The 24,065-nt window shown below is 35.1% G+C and overlaps 3 protein-coding genes across 4 annotated transcripts in view; 2 read left to right on the top strand and 1 right to left on the bottom strand.

Annotated features, from left to right (window-relative positions):
- LOC111375078 (glutaredoxin-C4-like) overlaps window positions 1-711 on the top strand; it is a 3,011-nt gene extending 2,300 nt beyond the window's left edge. The window contains exons 3-4 of the mRNA XM_022997865.1: window positions 168-266; window positions 350-711. Coding sequence (XP_022853633.1) covers window positions 168-266; window positions 350-426 — 176 coding nt within the window. The 3' untranslated portion in view covers window positions 427-711. The remainder of the gene's footprint in view (window positions 1-167; window positions 267-349) is intronic.
- Window positions 712-1,678: 967 nt separating this feature from the next.
- Window positions 1,679-11,454, bottom strand: LOC111375077 (nucleotide-sugar uncharacterized transporter 2-like). Of its 2 annotated transcripts, XM_022997863.1 has the most exons (7): window positions 11,189-11,454; window positions 4,726-4,877; window positions 4,428-4,636; window positions 4,254-4,347; window positions 3,789-3,955; window positions 3,517-3,687; window positions 1,679-2,277 (listed from the first exon to the last, which is right to left on the bottom strand). In XM_022997863.1, the coding sequence occupies exons 1-7, from the start codon at window positions 11,259-11,261 to the stop codon at window positions 1,995-1,997; spliced, it is 1,149 nt and encodes a 382-aa protein (XP_022853631.1). In that variant the 5' UTR covers window positions 11,262-11,454; the 3' UTR covers window positions 1,679-1,994. The 2 variants fall into 2 exon arrangements, with proteins under 2 accessions (XP_022853631.1, XP_022853632.1); XM_022997864.1 differs by lacking the exon at window positions 4,726-4,877 and having other exon boundaries at window positions 11,189-11,452.
- Window positions 11,455-19,491: 8,037 nt separating this feature from the next.
- On the top strand, window positions 19,492-21,808 carry LOC111375073 (protein FAR1-RELATED SEQUENCE 5-like). The gene is made up of 3 exons (XM_022997859.1): window positions 19,492-19,588; window positions 20,955-21,446; window positions 21,687-21,808. The coding sequence occupies exons 1-3, from the start codon at window positions 19,492-19,494 to the stop codon at window positions 21,806-21,808; spliced, it is 711 nt and encodes a 236-aa protein (XP_022853627.1).
- The last annotated feature ends 2,257 nt before the right edge of the window (window positions 21,809-24,065 follow it).

Below are 24,065 nucleotides of genomic sequence, written 5' to 3'. Positions count from 1 at the left end.
TGGGTGGGAATTCAAAAGAATTACCCCATACTGGAACTTCGGCAACGTTGTACAGTTTCAAACTTTCTAATAAAATGCATTTAAAGGGAATTTTCTAATGTATGAGAGTTCCTCCCTCCCTCCCTCTCCCTCTCTCTCTCTCTCAGCATGTATGTTTATATGTGCAGATGATGGTGGAAACATTCAGAATGCCTTAAGCGAGATTGTTGGTAGGCGTACTGTACCGCAGGTTTTCATTAATGGAAAGCATCTGGGGGGCTCTGATGGTATCTTATTTCTCATGCGCAACATGTATAATAAATTGTCTAATCATACATTTCTTGTGTAACAATTGAGTTACTGATTGCAGATACTGTCGAAGCATATGAAAATGGAGAACTGGCCAAACTTCTAGGCATTGCTACGACAGAAAACGAAGAACTTTGAGCTAGTGATCATTCAAATTTTAAACGAAGGATATTTTTACGTTGATTTTGATTTTATTTAGTAACCATTTAGTGGAAGTATGGTTGCTGAATCAAGTTTCATATTACTTTCCTGCTTTGTACTCTTCATCAAGTATACTTGGATTGCAGGATTCCTTTTGAAATGACTTTTTTTAGTCTTCCTTGTCAATTTCTATATAATTATGAAGATTAGCTTGTGAACTAAGCGATTTTAGAATTGCTCTTTCTTCTTACATTATGAAAGGTTTCCCAGTTTCTCTTGTTTTGTCTTTGCGTTTGATGCTCTTTCCTTTCGTTAAAAGATTTAGCATATCATTCGTTTCCAATAATTATCAATTTATGAATTAATTTTGGCTCATTTGGTATGCATTTTGCTTCTACTTCTAGTTTTGATTCATGTAGAAGAACTTTTGAAGAAAGTTATCTTAATTTTTATTTCAAAATTAATTATTAAAGAGCTTCACATTTCAAAAGTGTTTTTAAATTAAGCCACATTGGACCACCAGCTTTCTCTAAAAACTTTTTTAACTAAAAATACTTTCATAAAATTAGCCAAACGAGCCCTTATATTTGTACGTTGAAAGGTTGAAAGACACCAATATGAAAGCAATCCATCAAAGAATGTGTTTGTGTTCCGTTTTAGGGCCCACTCAAATCCTTGTTAAGAAAGTGGCGTGAATGGTCGAAAATTTGTCAGGTAGTCTAAAGCAAAATGTTTGATAGCAATGTGTCACACTTACATGATCTCATTCATTCAACAGTCCGAGTCGAGGTGACCTATGATTAATTTTGTTAGCCGATCTCGAGAATTGATGTCAAGACTCTAGTTAGATCCTCTACTATTCGTTAACATTGAAGGCATTTGGCTTAGGTGTACATGTTGTACATCCAATAACATTCGTGAAAAGAACCTTGCTATACGAACACGGACATGCTCGTGTACACTCCCCTCACAAGAGGGGGGTCCACGCATTTTTTTTTATTGGGTGAGTCAACCGCTTGTGTACAAATAGCAAAATTCTTGTGAAAATCCATCATGAAGTTCATTTAGCATTTTATTGCGTAAAATGTTTACCTTGTCAAGTCCATCAAAAACTATTATCGTTCGTGTAGAAAATGTGTATCATATGAATACAGCTCTAATAATTTGACAGATATATCAATTGTAAATATTTATCCCTCCTGTGTAATCATATGCAGCAGTGTATATAAATGAAATAAAAGAATTTTGACATTGAAGTTATCAGCAATAAAATATGTTTAACACAAAAAGGTGTGGCAGTGTACATTTTTCTGTGAGCATTTGAAGCAACTAAAAATTTGTAAATTGCGTATAGAAGCCTTTCCTAAAATATTCATACAAAATTATCAGCAGAATACTTGAATCTCGCGGGGGTGGTGAAGCTGGTAGAATCTATATTGGTCCAAGGTTAGTAAAATCGATCAAATAAAATACCCTTTTCACTGAACCATTTAATAGATAAGCTGTTAACTTCTTTTAATGCAGTCTAGTATCTATTCCACTTTACCAAACATGTCACCAGTCTACTAGACACATTCCTCTCCACCACCTCCATCATGGCTCTCACCATTTTCTTTCCCGAGCTTCGACTTTGATATTGAGAATGAAGATTGTCGCGAAGAACTTTTGGCTGACTGGTGCTTTGAATGCAAGTTAAGGTAAGTGTAGAATGACATACCAACAAGAGCTGTGGCTGCTCCAAGAATGCTAGTTGTTCCAGGATTTGAACCAAAGAGAAGAAAGCCCCCAAGAAGAATGACACAAGTTTTGAATTGTCCAAGAACAACATGGGTGGTAGCAGAGGTTGCCCTGTGAGAAGGAGTACCAAGCAATTTAGTACTTAACTATGAGAAAACATATGCAATCAATTTCAAGTTGGGCTGAGTTTTTGAAGTAAAAAGAACGGATCTTTCCTCATATTTTTCAGGTTTTGGTTATTCTTGTTCCAAACATCAACAGAAAGTCAGATTATATACCTCCTCATCAAAGATCGACTTTACCCTAACTTGTTCAAATTTAGTCCTTGGCATGCTTAAGTCAATACCAAGTGACTTGTTCAAGATTGGCTCAACAAGTGTGATGAGTTTAATTTTCTAGACACCATAAAGCTTGTAAAATATTTTGGCTCTGCATGTTATGCTATAGACGTTCGAGTATCATGCAAATCAACTAAACTGCTCGACATCACATAAAATGTCTCCAGAAAACTCGCTCAAAATCGCAACCGAATGAATAGACAAACCCCTCTTTTCAGCATCTTTGAGTTTTTTTTCCATTTTGTTGCACGTGAACTTGATCTCTGCTCCAACAAGCTAATTTTAAGCCCCTTAATCACTTATCCATTAGGCTATAAGCTTACAATATTGTTAGGAGACATTTGTTAAGATTAAGGTTCAAATTATTGTGTGTAGAAGGTACATTCTCCAAAGACGGGGAATTCAAATACAAACTATTCGCATTCCCCAAAAAATAAAAAAAATAAAAAATAATAATAATAATATCAGTACCAGCATCCAAGTTTTATCTTTCCAGTACCTTAACTAAAATGGTGAATGGGGATATCTAAATGAATCCATATGGAACTTTTTATTGCATTAATAATTATTTGTTTCAAAAGTGGTAGTGTTATACTTCATAAAATTCATTAGCACTGTTTCTGAAATCATTGAATGCTCTGTGAGAGGCTCTAGTACTAAGGAATCTTGTGACTCCATGAATTTCCACTACACAAATTGTCCATTCCTTTCTAGAATTTCAGTAACTCATGGATAGACCCTCACCAGCAGAAAATTTGATTTTAGAGTGTATACCAAGCACACTAGACCTCAGCTAGTTTTCGGCATAAGAATCCCACATTTTACACAAGTTTAAATGGAACTACAGTTAAAAACAAGATTCCCAAAAAAAAAAAAAAAAAAAATTTTAAAAAAAATTTTTTGTAAGAAAAAAAAAAAAAATTAAAAAAAAAAAAAAAAAAAAAAATCTTCAAAGAAATTGCTTGTAAGGAAAAGAAGCAAAATTAAAAAAATATAAGCAGAACATGCATACCCGAGTGCTAGGGCACCGGACCATTGAAGTAAGAAACCAAGAATAGCCGAACCACCAATAATTGAAGAGTTATAGAGGTTCCAATTAAAAGACAGGACACCAGGAGGATCAAGTGATGGCATCAACATCACAAGGAAGAATAAAGTAATAGGTGTGGTCTTCCACATTAACCTGTCAATTTGGCAAAGACACATGAAATTCTAACTCTACAGTTAGTTTGGTCAATAGCAGAATGAACCAAACAGAAAATCCTTTAGATGCATGTGACTTACGCTAGGGCGGTCCAGTTTTCTTCTTGTTGTAGATTGGACCAAAGTATTTTATTAACTGCACTCGGTATTATCCATGCTACTGCTATGCAAGCACCGAAAAAATGAAATTGAAGATCGGTCACCGTAGCAACAGCAACACCAATTGATACCACGGTAAGCGCAAGCACCTAAAAGTGCCATTGTAAGAATCAAATGCGTAGAAAGAGAAATATGGAGCAAAATATAACACCACACGTGCTACAGGCATTTGTATCCGGAGACTCGTAATGGTAACCTATTGCATGACTATAGAGATGAACAATGCCAGCATTATATAATCAAGTAAAAAAACCCTCATAAATTTAAGAATTGAAGTGCCCTTAAGTCAGTAGCATACAATATACTGACCACGGCTAAGGAATAGGTGTCAAAATAATCTAGATTCTGGTTGCATAACCAAGTTACTCACTTAGTATCAGATATTACCTTCTGCACTGAAATTTTTTTGTGGAAGAGAATGAATTCAGCTAAAACAATTGCTGGTGTCACGGCAATCTTAGCCATCTGATAAAACCCAACACTGGAAAATAAAGATACTAATAATTAGAATCAAAATATAAGAGATAAAATAATAAAAAATAGCAGCTAATAATATCTCACCTATTATATTTCAAGCTAACATTTGCAAGGCCAGTGGAGAGAGACATGACTATACCGAGCGACAACAATGAAGAGTACTTTGTTGCCCTTGATGGAGGAGATAGAGAAAGGATTGACAGAGCTTTTAGCAAAGCCATTATCATCCAACTAAATATATAGTGAATAAAAGTCAAGAAAATTGGATAATTAAATCCAACATTGACAAGTACCTGAATATCAAAAAGGAAATAAAGGTCAGAACCTATTTAATGTCACAGCTGCACAAAGCAAATGTAGGAGGAAAAGGTAAGCAGATTACCAATTTGTTCATCAAAATAATACTAACAGAAACGAAAAAATTGAAAGTGAGAGCAACAGTGGGCCCCAACAAGGATTGTTGCTGACGCTTTGCACCACCGAATGACCGTAATTTGCTAAACACAGAAGCACGCAATTCCTCCATTGCTCTACCTAAAAGATGAGTAGGATTCATCAATAACATTGTAGAACACGGCCACAAAATCCTTCAAAGATAACCCAAAAGAATGTTTTTCTCTTGACAATCCCAGAAGCATCGAGAATTAAGTAAATAACTGATGAAGTGCATAAGGGATTAGAGTTTATGATGAAATGGGACCGTCGCAAGGCAAAATAATGGTTTTTGACTTCATGATAACTTCGGGTTTGTTTGTTTTTTACGAATTGCTAGTCTAATTTGATTGGAATCGAGCCAATGAATAATACTCAGCGCCTTTGGACCTGACGCAAGGCCAATTTTGGATAAAATCCATCATTTAGGCCCTCGTTTAGGCTTTTTGCTATTTATGATTTTTTTTTTATTTTTGCAATATCTCTTTCCATAAAATTCGGATTTGTATTCCGTTTATTGGAGGATAATCCCGAAGATAAGGGTTTTCCATTTTAGTAGTTATCTCATATTTTTCTATTTTTGAAAAAATATCTTTTTTATTCTATTTTTCGAATATTGCTAGGTTTTTTTTCTATTTAAGACGTTGTAAGCCCTCTGAAGCGGCAGTTCTTGAATTCAATAAAAATTTTCTTTAGAATTTTCTCATTTTGTGATTGTTCATCTTCTCTATAATCTTCTGCTACGTCAGTTGGTATCAGAACAAGGTTCGTTCCTTCACCATGCCGCCAAGGAGACGTCCTGAAGCCCGTGATGCCCCAGTAGAGGAGATACATAGACGTGATGAAATCGCACAGCTACGTCAACAAGTGGAATTGCTGACACAGCAGATCGCTGTGCTTAAACCGTAGTAGCCTGTGCCTATAGCCCAACAGCTTGAGGATTTCGATGATGAAAATCCGTTTGCACCGCTTGACCAACATTGGATCTGCCAGTTCGCCGGAGAAGGGGTGGTCAGGAGGACAACCAACGTTGGGAATTAGGATTTAAGGTTGATATTCCAGAATTTCATGGTGGGTTGAGTTCAGGGGAATTCTTCGATTGAGTGACTGCAGCGAAGGAGATCTTGGAGTTTAAAGAGGTTCCTGTCGATAAATGTGTGCCTCTCGTTGCGACGAGGCTTCGTGGGCGAGCAGCGGCGTGGTGGCAGCAGACTAAGATGACGAGATCCATGCTAGGAAAACCCAAGCTTGCATCGTGGGACAAATTGAAGAAGCATATGAAGAAACAGTTTCTGCCTTACAATTATGTACAGACCATGTACCAACAACTACAGAATCTGCGTCAAGGTGGAAAAACGGTTAGTGATTATACCACGGATTTTTATATGTTGATTACGAGGAACGAGATGATGGAGACGGAGGAGCAGTTGGTGTCACAGTACGTGGGTGGTCTTCGTCCCCAAATACAGGATACTCTCAATATGTTTGATCCTGTGAGAGTTTCTGAAGCACATCAGAGGGCAATATAGATAGAGAAGCAATAATCCAGGAGAACTACTGGTCCTTTCATTGTAGGGAGTTCTTCCAGTAACCCACAACAGCAGGTGACACGTCCTGGTAATCCTGCTCAATCTGGTCCTCCTAGAACAAATCCTGTCCAACAACCAACACGTCCTGGGGTTGGTACTCGCTGTTTTGGATGCGGAGTTACAGGCCATAGGCAGTCTGAGTGCCCCAAAAATCCGCATAGGGGACTTTTTGTTGATGAGGAGGATGGCGATTATGAAGGTCCGCCTGTATTTGACGATGAAAGGGTAGAAGAAGCAACAGGAGATGAAGAGTTTGTGGTTGGTGATGTGGGTCAGGCACTGGTGGTGAGGAGTTTCCTGATTCCCTTGGAGAATAACACTGATTGGTTGCGTAATAATATCTTTCAATCGACATGTACTGTTAGAGGGAAGACATGTAAATTTGTTATTGATTCTGGTAGTTGCGAGAATGTGGTGGCTGAGGAGGTCGTTAAGAAGCTGGGTTTGCAGACTAAGAAACATCCCAAACCGTATAAATTAGCCTGACTGAAAAGGAACAATGATGTAGAAGTGTCTCAACGTACTCAAATCAGCTTCTCCATTGGACCTACCTACAAGGATCAGGTTTTATGTGATGCAGTAGAGATGGATGCGTGTCATTTACTGTTAGGGAGGTCGTGGCAGTTTGACAAGCACTCACTGCATGATGGATATACCAACATATACAGCTTTCTGTTTAGGGGAAAGAAAATTGTGTTACTACCGAATAAGGGTCAGTACAAACAGTTGGGAACAACACCAATTTACTGACCAGAAAGAAGTTCGAGACAGAGATGGAGGAGTCTGGAGCAGTGTATGTGCTAGTTGGAAAGTCAATTGATAGTGAGCATGAAGTCCCTCTCGCAGTTCAGCCATTTTGCTGAAGGAGTTTCATGAAGTTTTCCCAGAAGAGCTTCCAGATGGATTACCACCACTGCAGGATATTCAGCATCAGATTGAGTTGGTGCCTGGTGCTGCCCTGTCTAACTGAGCGCATTACAGAATGAGCCCCACTGAACATGAGGAGTTGCGCAGGCAAGTTGAGGAGTTTCTAGCAAAAGGACACATCAGGGAGAGTCTTAGTCCTTGTGCTGTTCCTGCTTTTCTCACACCGAAGAAGGATGGCACATGGTGTATGTGCGTGGATAATAGGGCAATCAATAAGATTATGGAGCGTTACCGCTTTCCTATTCCCCGCCTGAATGATTTGTTGGACTAGCTTACTAGTGCTTGTGTGTTTAGCAAGCTTGGTTTGAAGAGTAGGTACCATCAGATTCGGATCAGACGTGGGGATGAGTGGAAAACCGCATTTAAGACGAGGGAAGGATTGTACGAGTGGTTAGTCATGCCCTTCGACCTCTCAAATGCGCCCAGTACGTTTATGTGGGTTATGAATCAGGCTCTTTGCCCATTCATCGGCAAATTTGTTGTGGTCTACTTTGATGATATATTAATTTATAGTGCTAACGATGATGATCATGTCGAGCACCTTCGAGAAGTTCTTTCAGTTCTTCGCAAGGATAAATTCTATGCTGCAGTGAAGAAGTGTTCATTTCTTAATGATAGTGTGGCGTTCCTGGGTTATATGGTGTCGAAGGCGGGGTTAGCAGTTGATACATCTAAAGTAGAGGCGATAAGTCAGTGGGCACAGCCCAAGACTGTCACTGAGGTGCGGAGTTTTCATGGCCTTGCTTCCTTTTATCGCAGGTTCATACCAAATTTTAGTAGCATCATGGCACCAATTACAGATTGCATGAAGGATGGTAGGTTTCAGTGGACTCACGAGGCAGAGTCGTCTTTCCAATTGATTAAGCACAAGTTGACTACTACTCCAATTTTGGTGTTGCCTAACTTTACCCAACCATTTGAGCTACATTGTGATGCTTCGAAAGTGGGTATTGGTGGTGTGCTGAGTCAAAACAACCGCCCTGTTGCATATTTCAGTGAGAAGCTTTCTGACCCGAAGTCTCGGTATAGTACTTATGATGTGGAGTTCTATGCAATAGTCCAGGCCGTTCGACATTGGCGTCACTATTTGGTCCATAAGTTCATTTTGTACACGAATCATGACGCCCTTAAACACCTTGATACTCAGGATAAGGTATCTACTCGACATGCCTCTTGGATTGCTTACTTACAACAGTTTACTTTTGTGATTAAATATAAGGCAGGTGCCCTTAACAAAATTGCAGATGCATTGAGTAGGCGCCAAACTCTCCTTATAGAAATGCGATTGGAAGTTTTAGGTTTTGACAGTTTGTGTGACTTATATGTTACTGACCCATACCTTTCCCATGTTATTCAGAAGTTGTAGGAGGGTGTGCAGTCGGAGTTTGCATGGGTTGATGGTTTTCTTTTCCATGGCAATCAGTTGTGTATTCCAGAGGGCAGTTTAAGGTTAAAGATGATTCAAAAGTTGCATAATGAGGGGCCATGTGGGTTGTGACAAAACATTGCAGCTTGTTGCTATTTCTTACTTTTGGCCATCATTGCGCAAAGATATAGGCAAGTTTGTGGAGCGTTGTCAGGTTTGTCACTTGGCCAAGGGCAAGGCGACAAATGCGGGCCTGTATATGCCGCTGCCTATTCCAACCCAGCTTTGGACAAACGTGAGCATGGATTTCGTTATGAGACTCCCCAAGACTCAACGTGAGTTTGATTCGATCTTCGTAGTGGTTGATCGGTTTTCAAAGATGGTACATTTCATCCCCTGCAAGAAGATTACAGATGCTGTCAATGTGGCCTTACTGTATTTTCGTGAGGTTTATCGCTTGCATGGACTGCCTATATCTATTGTGTTTGATCGGAATACTCATTTCCTCAGCCACTTATGGCGTAGCTTATGGAGCTCAGTGAATACACGGTTGGACTTCAGCAGTGCATATCACCTTCGGACAGATGGTCAAACAGAGGTTGTTAACCGTTCGTTGGGTGATTTACTACATTGCTTGGTTGGTGATCACATCAAGTCTTGGGATCAAAAGTTGTGTCAAGCAAAATTTGCTCACAATCATGATGTTAATCGAAGTACAGGTTTTAATCCGTTCCAGGTGGTATATGGCCTTGTTCCTCGTGATTCTCTTGATCTAATTCCAGTTTCTACTTCTATTAAAATGCATGGTAAGGCCGAAGACTTTATTCAGCAATTGCAGCAAGTTCACTCACAGGCTCATGATCAGTTGCAGGCTGCTATCACTGAGTATAAGCGTGCTGCGGATCTTAAACGCCAACACGTTAAATTTGAGGTAGGTGACTTTATTTGGGCGATGTTAACAAAAGATCGTGTTCCTGCTCATGAATACAACATGCTTATTGCAAAGAAAATTGATCCATTGGAGGTCATTGAGAATATCAATTCGAATACTTACCGTTTGAAGCTGTCCAGCCATATTCGTGCATCTGACGTGTTCAATATCAAGCATTTGGTGCTATTTCGTGGTGATAATTCTGATGATGATAAAGCTCATTTCCCGTCAAATTCGAGGGCGAATTTTTCCCACCTTGGGGAGAATGATGAAGTGCATAAGGGATTAGAGTTAATGATGAAATGGAACCGTCGCCGTCGCAAGGCAAAATAAAGGTTTTTTATTTTATGATAACTTCGGGTTTGTTCGTTTTTGGCGAATCGCTAGTCTAATTCGATTGGAATCGAGCCAATGAATAAAACTTAGCGCCTTTGGCCCTTACACAAGGCCAATTTTGGGCAAAATCCATCGTTTAGGCTCTCGTTTAGGCGTTTTTGCTATTTATGGTAATTTTTATTTTTGTAATATCTCTTTTCATAAAATTCGGATTTGTATTCCGTTTGTTGGATGATGATCCTGAAGATAAGGATTTTCCATCTTAATAGTTATCTCATATTTTTCTATTTTTGAAAAAAATATCTTTTTTATTCTATTTTCCGAATTTTGCTAGGTTTTTTTCTATTTAAGGCGTTGTAAGCCCTTTGAGGCGGCAGTTCTTGGATTCAATAAAAATTTTCTTGAGAGTTTTCTCATTTTGTGATTGTTCATCTTCCCTATAATCTTCTGCTACGTTAATAACTATTCTAATTTAGCAAAATATTGCAAAGATGCCTTAAAGACACAGCATTAATAAAAATCAAAATATTAATGCATATATCAATTGCAAGACTAACTAAAACATGCTTTACAGTCATTGTCTAAATGTCAATTTAGAATTTAAGACATGAAATTATTTTACAATGATGACTAAACCCATATGCACATGAAATGTAAAATTGCAATGGCCCTTCACATTAAAATTTAGTTTGACAGTTACAGCAATCTTTCAATACCAAGGTAAAATACAAGAATTTGAATTAAAATTAGCATTCATGTAATCCCAAAGAGCAACGACAAATGTATTGACCATTTCTCCTATATTATTACTTGATTAGGTTCGTAGTAAATATGATTATTTGCCAAGATCCTCTCAGATATTTTACGACAGATTCTAGCAGTGAAAGTGTACAAGTTATATATGCATCTGTTACTATATATTTGCTTTCAATTTTATGAAATTACTTAATTTGCAAATCCAGAAAATATTATCAATAATCTTTCATCGGGTGTCCAGCAAGAAAAAATCCTAGCTTGATTCCAGTTTTACAATAATCAAAATACGATTTCAGTACTACATTACTTGAAAAGGTAATCTTTTTTTCTCAAAGTCCATTCTTTTTTTCTTATTAGATCGAAGAGATTTTCCATGGTTATCAGGAAATTAAAAACAGGACGTCTGCAAGAAAGGTCTTTCCTTTACATATTTTCTCAAAAACAAAATGTGGAAAATCATTGCTAATAAAAGCAAAAGAAATTGGGGAAAAGAATGAAAGTGATTTACCTCTTTCGCCAGCGTCACTATCCTTTCGCTTGAGAATTTTCCTGACATCTTTTCCGAGAAAAAAACCAAACATCTCTTAACACTCTGTGCAGAATCTAAAGCATTCCGTTAAAACCAGGACTGCTATTGCGACTCACACTCTTGGTGTATATCGAACACTTTAAAGAGGAGGCAAAGTGACCCAAGAGTATGCACAGATTGAGAGAGAGAGAGAGAGAGAGAGACAGAGAGAGAGAGAGAGGGATCTTGCGGCGAGAGATAGCAATCAGCATTCCAGTGTGCTTTAAGTTTTTAATTATTTTATTGATTATTTGATTATAAACAAAGTTAATGCGTAGGCTTTGTTTGTTTACCAATTTTTTACATTTTATTATATTTTTTCTACGGTACTCATTTTTAATCACACATTTTTCATTAAAATAATATTAAATTTAAATTTAAAAAAATTTCTTATTTTTTAACCACGTATTTCAACATCAATATATGACACACAAATAATAGGACACAAACAAACACTAAATGGAATTCTGTAATATTGAATATAGGCTTCGTTTGATTTCTATAGATTTAAAAATGAGAATGAAAAATATAATCGTTACGGGACTCATATAAGAGATAAAAAGTTAAATATGATAACATGATTTGATGGATAACGATTATGTTTTTTATTTTTGTGGCCAAAGAATCGAAACCAAATGGGGCTATAATTGCTCCAAATTAATGTCAATAATTGTGTTAAACATGTGAATGTATCTCTCATTTCCCTATTCAATTTAAGTAAAAATCAAGTTTTTAATAGAATTAAATAAAAATTGATTAAAAAATAAATTTCAAAACATGAAAGACAAACATGAGCTAAATATCTAATTGTCTAATCAGTGAGCTATTACGCATTCTTTCAAGGGTGATCGTTTCTAGACAAACATCCTGACTATCTATTGAGTAATCTCCCATTTGGCCACCAATAATTTTGATTATAATGGGAGGAATAATGTTTTTTTGAAAAATGAATTATTGTAAAAGAATGAAAAATTTTCAATTTACGTGTAAAATTATTTTATTGAAAATTGTGTGATTGAAAATTTTAATTTAATTTGATGAAATTTAATGGGTCAAGCGAGTGCTTAATATCAATCCAAATAACAATAAGCCTTACTAAAACATTGTCTAATGAATTTATATTTTATAATATAAGTATGGTTTATGGACTATGGTTAGTTTCTTACATATATAGGCTGTAGCATAAAAATAACGTTAAATTGTTTGAAGACTAAGAAATCTCCAACTACACACCGACCAACCGACGGGTGAGTGGAACAATAATACTACTAACAACACATCACAAATTGGGCCATTCTGTAACCAACCTCGCTGGGCCTCCCTCACAATAGGAGGGGGTGGAGAATTTATTGTCATTTTTAATTCATATGGGTACTGCGTGGGTTCCAACACATGTGAGAGGATATCAATCTGCATGTCAAATATTTTCTGATGACCTAGTTTAATTCTTCTATAACGGTCCAAGTTCATTTTTCTAGTAGTACATTTGTCCTATAAAAAGTCTTATTTTTATTTTTACACGAATTAAAAAATATAATTAATATTATTGAAAATATAAATCTATATTAAATATTGATTTAAATATTTATTTAAAAATATTTATACTTTCAATAAAGAAAATAAAATATAATTTTGGACGGAAGAAAAAGAACATCAAAACTATTTTTATGGGACAGACATAGTATTTTTATTTTTTTACGAGTATTGTTATTCATTATCATTAGTATTAAGCACCAGTTACATGATATTAAATTATATATTCATTTAAATGTAAAGTCAAGTAACTCATTTAATTAAACTTATAAAATGTAATCATCTACATTGATATTCTAGTACTATTTGATGGTAAATAACATTATTCTTCATTTTTTATTGTGATGCGAGGAATACATTTGGTATGTTGTACTTTGAATATCCAAATAGTAACATGTGTCACGTGGGTTGAGGTGAACGGCCTATCGCTCAACGGGTGGGTGTTTAAAATCGGATGTACCACATGGAGCCAACCTGAGTCTTGCACATCAAATCTAAAATCCCGTGAATATGGAATTAAGTGCATTTTTAATAAAAATTTTGTTAAAATTTTAAAAGATTTGTGAAATAGTCCCTATATCCTTTCCCTTTGATTGAATTTCCATTTTAGTTGTTAAAATTGTAAGTTTATAGCATTGACTGGCGAATGTGTAGGTGTTACTCGTGAATCTTACTAAGTGTGTACTTAAAATTAATGCAAACTTTGAAAATTAACTTTTTGACAACTAAAATGAAAACTCAAATAAGAATTGACTTGAAATTTATTGTTTATTTCGACACAAAGCTTCACGGAAGTGAAGGGTCTTTTTTTAATGAAACAGGGAAGGGTTTTTATTACCATTAACTATATATTCATTGAATTTTGACAATCATGTCTCTATGTGAACTTTTTGTTTCCAAAAATAATCGAAATATGTGATTGCCAAAATTCAAAAGATTAGTCAGAGTTGAACGCGTATTGCACGTTATTCTAAAATACTTTATAAGTAATATAAAAGTAATACTTGATACCAATTTGTTAGAAGATATGATGAGTATCAGACGAATTAAAGAAAATAAAATTTAGCATAGAAATTTAAGAGAAGAAAATTGTACTCAAATTGTACTCTTAAAAGTTAAAACCCAATTTCTATTATTCAAATTTCTTGTAATGATGAAATAATATAAATGAGATATCTTTTTCTATTACATTTAATATATTAAAATTAATTGTTAATATACTTCATCATTCCCATTTATATAGGCCTGTTTTATTTTTCACACGGATCAAAAAATCTTATTTAATGTTTTGAAGAGGTAATTTTTGCCAAGAAATTTTCTAATTTACCCCTATTTAATTTTCAACAGCTAATAGTAAATTATTGTTGGAATTAGTAAAGAATTCGAAAATTGATTTCTATTAAAAAGTAAAAGGTTTCTATTACCTCCTTGCAGATTCACGATATATTCATTGAATTTTGACAATCATGTCTCTATATAAACTTTTTGTTTCCAGAAATAATCGAAATATAGAGTTGTGTTTGCCAAAATTCAAAGGATAAATCCTGAATCCGTAGGAAAGAAATATGACGAGGCAATTTTTCTAAAAAGAAAAAAAAGAAGCCATTTATCTATTGAGATTTATATTTCTAACATTTGATTGGGCGTAACGTGGTTAAGTTTGAACGGTTTGTGCTATATTTTCAACTCAAACCATTTTATGCGGTTTGAAAAAATTTCAAACCAAACCAAACCATAATTTGCGGTTTGTTTCGGTTTTAATCTGCGATTTACCTTTCGACATTATAGTAATGTATTTAACATAAGTTAAATATAAATTTAAACGAAAACTAATAATGTTAAATGTTAAATTACATTCATGTTTTCAAAGTTGGTTGTTATGAGATACTGATAGAACAAATACATCTTTCTTCATTTTTATTTACTTTTTCTTATTTGACATTTATATTATCATATAACGGTTGATAAAGGTAGAGTTATATTCTATTATTATAGTTTGGCTAAAACTCCTTTCGTCTTTCTAGTGAGATGTTAAATAAGGATTGAACGGAATATGTTTAAATGTACAAATATTGATATAATTGACGAATTTCATCCTTTAACTACTTTATGAAAGTAGAAAGTAATAATACTAGTTGGGGATCTTTAACATTTTCACACAATCAATACGTCACATCCTTCATTCTTTCCAAATCACAAACAAATTCATTAATCATTTTGGCACACAAACAATCATTTTTCTATCCAAACCACAATTCGCATGTGTATAATAAGTTCAAAAAATAAAAAATAAAAGAAAGAACAATGAAAAATAGCTTGAATAAGAATCTAAGACTTACTGAAAAAGAAAAAAGAAAGAGGCGATTCAAGTAGAGATTAGTCGATTAACAGGCAAAGGCGATTCATGATTTATTCAGCTGTGGCGGACAAGTATCAAATGTTAAGGAAATGAGAGTTTATGTTAGGGCATTTGAAACTTTGGACGTGATTTGCTAACTTAGTTTTGTTGAATATGATTTGGATTGTTGAAAATATATGTTTTTTTTTTTTTTCATTTCATATGATTTTGAAATAATTTTAGTTTAGTTTAGATATCGGGTAAGGACTTGTGTTGCGAACCTGTTAAATCATATGTCAATAATGATGAACCTAACTTACTTTCTATGAGTATTTCAATTGGCTAATTGTAATTTGTATTGTTAAATTGATATTTTTTTGAAAATTGAAGACTGTAAAATTTTTAAATTAATAAAACTAATATTTTAATTAAAAAATTTAAAAATGGTTTGGTTTGATTTTGTGCGATTTTTGAAAATTAAAATCTAAACCAAACCATTTTGAAATGGTTTGGTTTGGTTTGAGGAAAAAGAAACTGCAGGTCCACGTGTACTCGAACCAAACGATTTCGGTTCGATTTGTTGTTTCGCAGTTCTTTTGTGCAACCCTAGGTATGCTATCCATTTCACATAGCTCACTTCAAATTTAGTAAACACTATGTTGAAATCATCATGATTTGCTTGCCATGCCATCAACAATGTTAATCTTCTGAATTAGGTTAGACAAGTTGACGAAAGGAGAAAGCATATGTTAGTTTTAATAACATTTGAGAAAAAAAAAATTAAATTTAGTATCAACGATGAAGTTTCGTGACGATGGATAACTAGCCTCTATATAGGTTATCATGAACAAATTTAATTTCCAAATGGAGTGAGACATAAGTTGTGATTTGAGAAAGCGTGTTGAGTTTAAGGGCAAGTGAAGAAATATTTTAAATTTCGGTGAGTAAAGAAAACAATGATTGAAAGTTCAATTATCATTGGGATAATATCTATTGAATGGATAAGAATTGGCTTAAAACCTTAAAGCCTCATCTATTGTGTAGCCGTGTTTGATAAAAGTACAAGGATTACACTACTAAAAACGATAGTTTATTTATTGAGATTTATATCTTCGAGATTTGACCTATATTATGTGTTAAAATAATTATTATCTATCAAGACTCCATATTAGCTACTAAAGGGGTCTATTGTATGCCCACGTTGAAAATGAATATTTGTATCTCAATTTTCGGAGTGTGACAGACATGAGCCTCAGCCCTTGAGCCTCTCCTTACCAAAGGAATAAAGACCCTCAATCACTTAGCTAATAGTCAATTGGAAACCTTGTCCGAACAATGGAATTAAAGTCATTAGCTCGATATTGAACATAGACTACGTCGTATAGGTGCAAATCCTTGCACAATGAAAAGGACTTTAGTTTAATAAAATCATGTGTGTGTATGAATTGCATGATAAGTGTTTCAAAATCACAAACCTCAACAAGAAACTTGGAAATTGGACTTAGTGATGACTTCAAACACAATAGTTAGAGAATCCAACACAAAAAAAATGATCAAAAAGTTCCTATAAGCACCCGTTTGGCCCGTATTTTTCCAAATAAAAACAGATGGAATAATATATATATATATATAAGTGGTCGAAAAAGAAGGAAAATTTTTCGATTTACATATTATATTATTTTATAGAAGATTGTGTGATTGAAAATAGGAAAGAGAAAAATGAAATTTAATTTAAGGGGAAATTGCAGCAGCAGTTCCAACATTTTCATTTTTTGTAAACATTACCCTAACCTTTATTTTGTGTTAGCGAATGTTCCTAACATTTTATAAATATACACTTGAGGTTCATCTGGATGAAAATCGTCCAAAACACCGTCAGTTGACCGAGAAATTTAAGGAATCAACATTGAATAAAATCGTCCAAAAATATTGTTCAAAAAGGTATCAATATCCAATAAAATCCTCGCGGTAGTAAATAGTTCAAGGAATGTTCCCGGTCAATTGACGTGTTTTGGATGGTTTCCGTCCAAATGAACTTCATGTGCATATTTATGAAAGGTTAGGGATCTTCGCTAGCACGAAATGATGGTTAGGGTAAAGTTTGCAAAAAATAAAAAGGTTAGGGACCTCTGCTACAATTTTACTTTTAATTTAATAGGGACCAAACGTGAGCTAAATATGATCATTTGCACAACTATTAAAAAGTTGAAAATAAAAGGATTGAAAGAAAAAATATTAAATAAAGGATTGAGCATGGTGTAGGGATGTAAATACATTTTTAAAAATGGCAGCAGATTTTCTGCCGATTAACCAATCTTAACCAACGACAAGTTTACAGCTGTTAAGGCAGCGATTAGAAATTTGTCTATATAAAATTTTGAAATTCAAATTTCAAATTTGAATCAAAATTGTTTGATTTTTTTATATTATAAATATGGGTTAAATTTCTCAGTTTCACATCAATTATTTTCTTCAATCAATTTTAATTTGCAGTACTCTAGTTTCAAGTTTCAACTACAATATCTAATTTCTTTGCTCTAATATTCAATTTTTTACTCTAATATTCAGTATAATATGTTATAATTATTATAGAATATATATGGATTTTACTAATTATGAGATTAATGAGTTTAAGGGTAGTTCAAGTACTCCAACTGGCTACGATACACATAATTTTTTAAATTTATTTGTCTCATGAAAAATTGTAAACGAAATATTTTTATTCATGTATAATTTTAACTTCGTCTACATTGATTGTAGCCAATCGCAATCCCCAAAAAATGAAGGTTGTAACTTTTATTTAATTTATAATTCGTAAAAATTTAATTTTTTTTTTAAAAAAAATGTTAGAATTGTAAATAAAAAAAAAACACTCACAAGTTGGCTTGGCTCGATAAGGCTCAAGCTAGAAGTTCGAGCCAAGCCTAGATTTCTTGGCCTTGACAAGGCTCGGACTTGCAAAAAGTTCAAACCATTTTACTCGAGTCGAGCCCAAGGCTCGAGTTTTGGCTCGTGAGCCGACTCGACTTGACTCGTTGACAAGCCTAGAATGGTGTTGGAAGAGGGTTTGAGGTTTCCTTGTTGTAAAAGTATAGTTGGCCATGGTGGAGGATTTAGCAATGGGGCGACTGTGTGTCCGATCAATCGGTTTGCTTGAGGTTGGTCTAGTTTGGTATACAACTACGACGAACTATCGAGAAAGTCAGGGCACATCTTTTGAGATCGACTATAAACCCGTATATATTTAATGATATCTAATACTTTTGAAATGTCGTTGAATGGTTTTGTCTTCAAAATAAATGTGCAATAGTTAAAAATCCAAATGATAATATAACATAAACAATGAATGTTATCATTGTAATGTACAAAATATTACTAAAATTGTTGACCTTGAATTTTATATCTCCAGCATGGTCAACAGATCTTAAGGCTTCTCACGTCCATACAAGCCTAATTTCTACACACTTGGATAAATTATTAGCCATACGTGGCTTCTTCCAATGGGGTGGAATTTGCTTCGCATACTTCAATGGTTAAGTCAATTGGAAAAGTATATATATGAGCCTGGGAAAGCTTTAGATATAAGTTTCCCATGTAAAAGCAGGTCAGCTTTAAGAGTAATAAAAAAGACAGTAATATGGTGAAGTTATAGCTTGAGAATCGAAAGTTGCATTTCTTTGAAATGGCACTGAATGTGAGCTTTTATAGTAGGAAAAAGATGAATAAGAGTCAATAGATGAAGAGGTATATGGCCTCATTCATGCAGCCGGTACCTCTTATCGGAGACATCAATCAATAATAAGCACTAAATGCTAGTAAAATTTTTATTGTTCATAATGCCTAGCTTGTAGCTCTAGACTTGACCTGGTTAGCTGGAAATGGAGACGACAGAATGAATTGTCACATTAATAACATACCAATGATTGCTTGAAAGATCTCATGCCAAGCTCCTCTCATGGCCTCCCTCCTGTGATTCGGGTTTGGTACTTCCCAATGCGGTCGATATAATCCAACAGGATCTGTAAACACATTAGTTTAGCCTTTTAAGGGGGTTCGTTTAAAACTGCCCCGTAACAATTTGACACGCACATGTGGTACCTCACGTTTGCTTGCCACGTAAGATATTTGGAGCCTTATAATGTGAAGCGTAATAGAAGCCTACTAGACAGCATAGGTCATTTCGACCTAGGAGTAGAATCAGGGACCACGTAACTTTGGTCCTACGTTTATCACTACTTATTTTAATTGTGGTGAGTTAGGATATATTGGGCTTAGGTGTTATAAATTCTTGAATAGAAATAGAAATAAAAATCAAGATTTTAATAACCGGATTGACTTCCTCACTAATTAGGTGAGTCAATTAATTGAGTTAATGACACAGTTGGCTAAAATTAATTCTTCCACTAGGCAAGTTTTGGTGAAGAAGAGAGAACTAAAAAATCTTGAAATAAATCACGGTGCTCTTAAAGGTAAGAACGTTTATATATCTAATTTATTAGGTATTTTTTGTGCATATTTGTGCTTATTCATTGTCGGCAAAATCAATAAGACAAACAGTTTAAATGTCTATCTCGACAATTACTAAATGTCAAGTTCAACATTTGAACTATCGATCTTTAAGTTAGCATTTAATGGGTATGATGGAAATACATTCTTCTTTTAAGAATTAGCCCTTATTTGATTCTCATTCATCTAAAATATTTTTATTCAAAACTCATTTTCGATCATACATTTTTCAATAAAAAAATATTATATACAAATTCAGAACTTTTCTTTAGTTTTTAACTATACATTCTCTATCAATCTACTATTTAAAATGCATTATTTTTTCCAAAACAGGGATCAAACAATGGCTAAGCATAACTTTCTTATTCCTTTTACAAAAGCCAACCATCATATCATAGGGACACCTTTTCAAAAAGTGACAACAATAATGCTTCTTGTACAAAGGAAGTTTACAAAATAGGTTGACAAATACACGTGTGCGGCCAAGATAAATTGCATTTGGACGGTTGTGATTTTAAAGAGAGAGGTGGGAATTAATAGCGTCAAAAATCAGAAACTCTGCTGTAAATCTGTAATAATAGTCAATCTTCTTCAACGTACAGCTGTAACAAAACTCCAAAAATATTCACTGCAAAAATCCAACATTTTCTTGAATGACTTGTAGCGAAAATCCAATATTTTCTTGAACGATTTGCAGCAAAAATCCAACATTTTTTTGGCCAGGTAGCAAGAGACCCAGCAGCGACGCCCAACGACTGGTAGCGAACCTCCAACAATTTCCCCAACATTGTGTAGCAAAAATCCAAAGAATGGCTAGGTAGTGAGAGACCCAGCATCAACGGCACGTCCGACCTCGCACCTCCATTTTTTTCTTCAGTCCAACCTATCTTCTCCTGTCTGTCTTCTCCATCTCCGACTATGATCGGTCATCACATAAGAAGGTATGGGTGCTTTTGTTTTATAGCTTGGAATTCCTTGGTATGAGTTGAGCTGTTAGAGTTTCGTGGTATTTGAAAGAAGGAAATAATCACATTTTCAATTTTTAAAATCTTACTTGAAATTGAATTTTTTTCATCAATTAATTTAGTTATGAAGTATAAGAAATTCATAAAACTATTGAAATTGATATCTTTTTGGTTGAACCGTGAGATTTCTTTTTTAATTAGTTCATTCATTTGTTCATTTAGTTAACCAAGTATACTGGACTTCTGCCCTAATATTTTCTGTGATCAAATTTTGGAACCATGATATAAATATCCACTAAAATGAGCTACATGTTTACTCAGATTCTAATATAAGTTGATGACATATAGCATTTACATTTTGCAGAAGACAAAAATATGGAAGATGTTTCGTTCGTCGAATCCAAAAATGAGAATGTGGACAACAATGTAAATGTTGTGGGAGAGGAAATTATAGGAAGAGATGATTGTATTGTGCCTGAGGTTGGTATGCAGTTCAATGATGAAAAAGAAGTGTACGATTTTTATGCAAGATATGCATATGCCATGGGTTTTCCAAGTAGGAAGAGGAGTTCGACGAAGGATGATGATGGTGTTTTGAGATATGTCACATTGACATATAGTCGGGAAGGACGAAGAAACAGTGATACAAGCACTTCTTTGAAGCTGCAACCAACAATTCAAACGGGTTGTAAAGCTAGAATCTCTGCATCTTTCGATATCCATGGTTACTGGAAAATTAACACAGTCCATCTTGACCACAACCATAAGACAAGTCCTACTAAGTCAAGGTTGTATCGATGCAATCAAGAATTAAGTGCACAAGTGAAACGAAACCTTGAAGTGAACGATATGGCTGGTATACCATTTCATAAAAGTTTTAACTCCGCAGTTGTCGAAGCAGGAGGCTATGAGAATATGACTTGCATAAAAAAAAGATTGTCGAAACTATATTGAACAAGTGAGACGACTAAGACTTGGCGAGGGTGATGCAGCAGCAATTCAGTCTTACTTTTCTAAAATGCAAGCAAGGTGCTCGGTATGTTATTTTAGTATTGACTTAGATGACGATTCGCATCTAAAAATGTGTTCTGGGCAGACAATCGATGTAGGCAAGCATACAAGGAGTTTGGGGACGTTGTCACATTTGATACAACTTACCTTACTAATAAGTATGACATGCCATTCGCCCCTTTTGTTGGCGTGAATCATCATGGATAGTCAACGTTGCTGGGTTGTGGTTTGGTATCGAATGAGGACACAGATACATTTGTATGGTTGTTCAGAACATGGCTTCAATGCATGCATGGCCTAGCTTTACATGGAATAATTACTGACCAAGACAGAGCCATGTAGAATGCAATTCAGATAGTCTTTCCAAATACGAGACATAGATGGTGCTTGTGGCACATTTGAAAAAGTTGCCAGAAAAGTTTGGATACCATGTGGATAAGTCTTCGATATTTTCGGCTATAAACACTTTAGTGTATGATTCACAGTTCGTCGAAGAATTTGAGGATGGTTGAAAATTGATGATTGATACATATGACTTGCATGAGAACTATTGGTTGTCGGAGTTGTATGAGAATAGAGGCCGTTGGGTTCCGTGTTTCTTGAAAATGACTTTTTAGGCTGGGATGTCAACGACGCAAAGAAGTGAGAGTGTAAATGCCTTCTTTGATGGTTATGTGCATTCGAAGACACCATTGAAACAATTTGTTGAGCAGTATGAAGGGGCAATGCAGAGTAAGGTTGAAAAGGAATTCCAAGCTGATTTCAAGTCTTTCTCTCAGATGGTACCGTGTGCAACAACTTACGAAATGGAAAAACAATATCAGAAAGTGTACACCATTTCGAAGTTCAGGAAAGTTCAAGGTGAATGTATAGGAAAGGTGTATTGCGACCTCTTATCCGCTTCGGAAGGACATATGGGGACGACGTAAGAGGTGTGTGAAGACATTTTATTTGGTGATCAACTAAAGAAAAAAATATTTGTAGTCTCATTCAATACAGAGAAATGTGAGATTATTTGTAGTTGTCACTTGTTCGAGTTCCGAGGAATAGTATGCAGGCATGCGATCGCAGTGTTAATTCGTAATGACGTAACTGTTATACAGGATCGATACATATTGTGGAGATGGAGGAGAGACGTCAACAGAGCACATATGATGGGTTGGCTAGTACTCTCGGACAATTGAGGTATGATGACATGTGTCAGGCATTCTCCAAAGTGGTAGACCTTGCAGCTGATGATGAAGGGCGATATCGTGCAATCATGGATTGGATAGAAATTCAAAATAAAGAGCTTAGTTTGGTAAAGCCGAGTCCAGGTAGTAATAATATATCCCAGCGTACTGTACCTCAAGATCCTATGAGCGGGAGCGTCAAGGATCCGAAATCATCAAAAAGAAAGGGGGCGCCAAAGAGAAAATGAATAAAAGGCTCATTGGAGGTGAGCGCTAAGAAATCAAAGGTATATTCTTTAGCTTTACTCTATTTTATCTATTTTATTTTATACACTAAGTAATATTTGTTATGGTGTATATATAGGTACGATCGGATCGAATCAAAGGAAAGAGACAAACACCGAGACAAAGTAGCATGGGCGATGGTGTCCCCGAGGTTCCACCTCCTCGTCAACAACATGCTATGACGATGTCATTCTCATATTCACAACTCCTATTGGTTAGTATATTTGTTATAGCCTGTCTTAAGCACTTTCAGCTGTTTTACTGCCTGTGAATTGATATAGGCCGACGGGGCGAGCCATGAATTTACACAACAAGTGCCGTCTTCTACTTTGATTCCTCCTATGACCACAAATGTTATTTTCAATTCACAAGGTATATAAATTTTTAAATAACAACATTTGAATTTCAATACTTCCTCTTCGTTCATTAATTCTAGTTTGCACGTTAGGTCCATATTTACCGCATCATGGTGGGACCAATTGAATTCAAGCAAACAGAACAACAAAGTGGATGCAGTTGGTTTTTTATATATAGATGTATGGGCTGCTAAATGAGAAAATTGTTATGATAAGTTGTTTAGGTGTAATTTGTTAAAGAATTATTTTAGTATTCGACTACGAGATGTGTATGATAATTACTTTTGTTGGTCATCATAGTGTGATGAACTCTCCCTTGTTGCAAAGAACCCTCCTTTTGTTTATAGCTTCAGTTTTGTTTGCATTTATATGCCAATGAGTATTGCATTTGTGTGGGTGTGAGTATTGCATTTATGTTCCAATAAGTATTCCCTTTGCCTTTGAGCTCGCAGGAATTTAGCAACCAAAATGGTGTTCTATGCGTGAAATTAGGGGTGGATTTGAACTTGAGCTTGTTTTCACAAAGGAATTCTAGTCTCAGTCAATATTGAACCACTCCCAATTGGTACAATGCAGGTTGTTATCTCGTTGTCCATCAAGTGAATTTAAATTGGTGGAGATAATCTCACTGTTATCTCCCAGGGAACGTGA

The sequence above is a fragment of the Olea europaea genome, unplaced genomic scaffold (genome assembly GCF_002742605.1).
Source record: "Olea europaea var. sylvestris unplaced genomic scaffold, O_europaea_v1 scaffold1333, whole genome shotgun sequence".
NCBI classification, from domain to species: domain Eukaryota; kingdom Viridiplantae; phylum Streptophyta; class Magnoliopsida; order Lamiales; family Oleaceae; genus Olea; species Olea europaea.
This window is presented reverse-complemented; position numbering and strand designations above follow the sequence as displayed.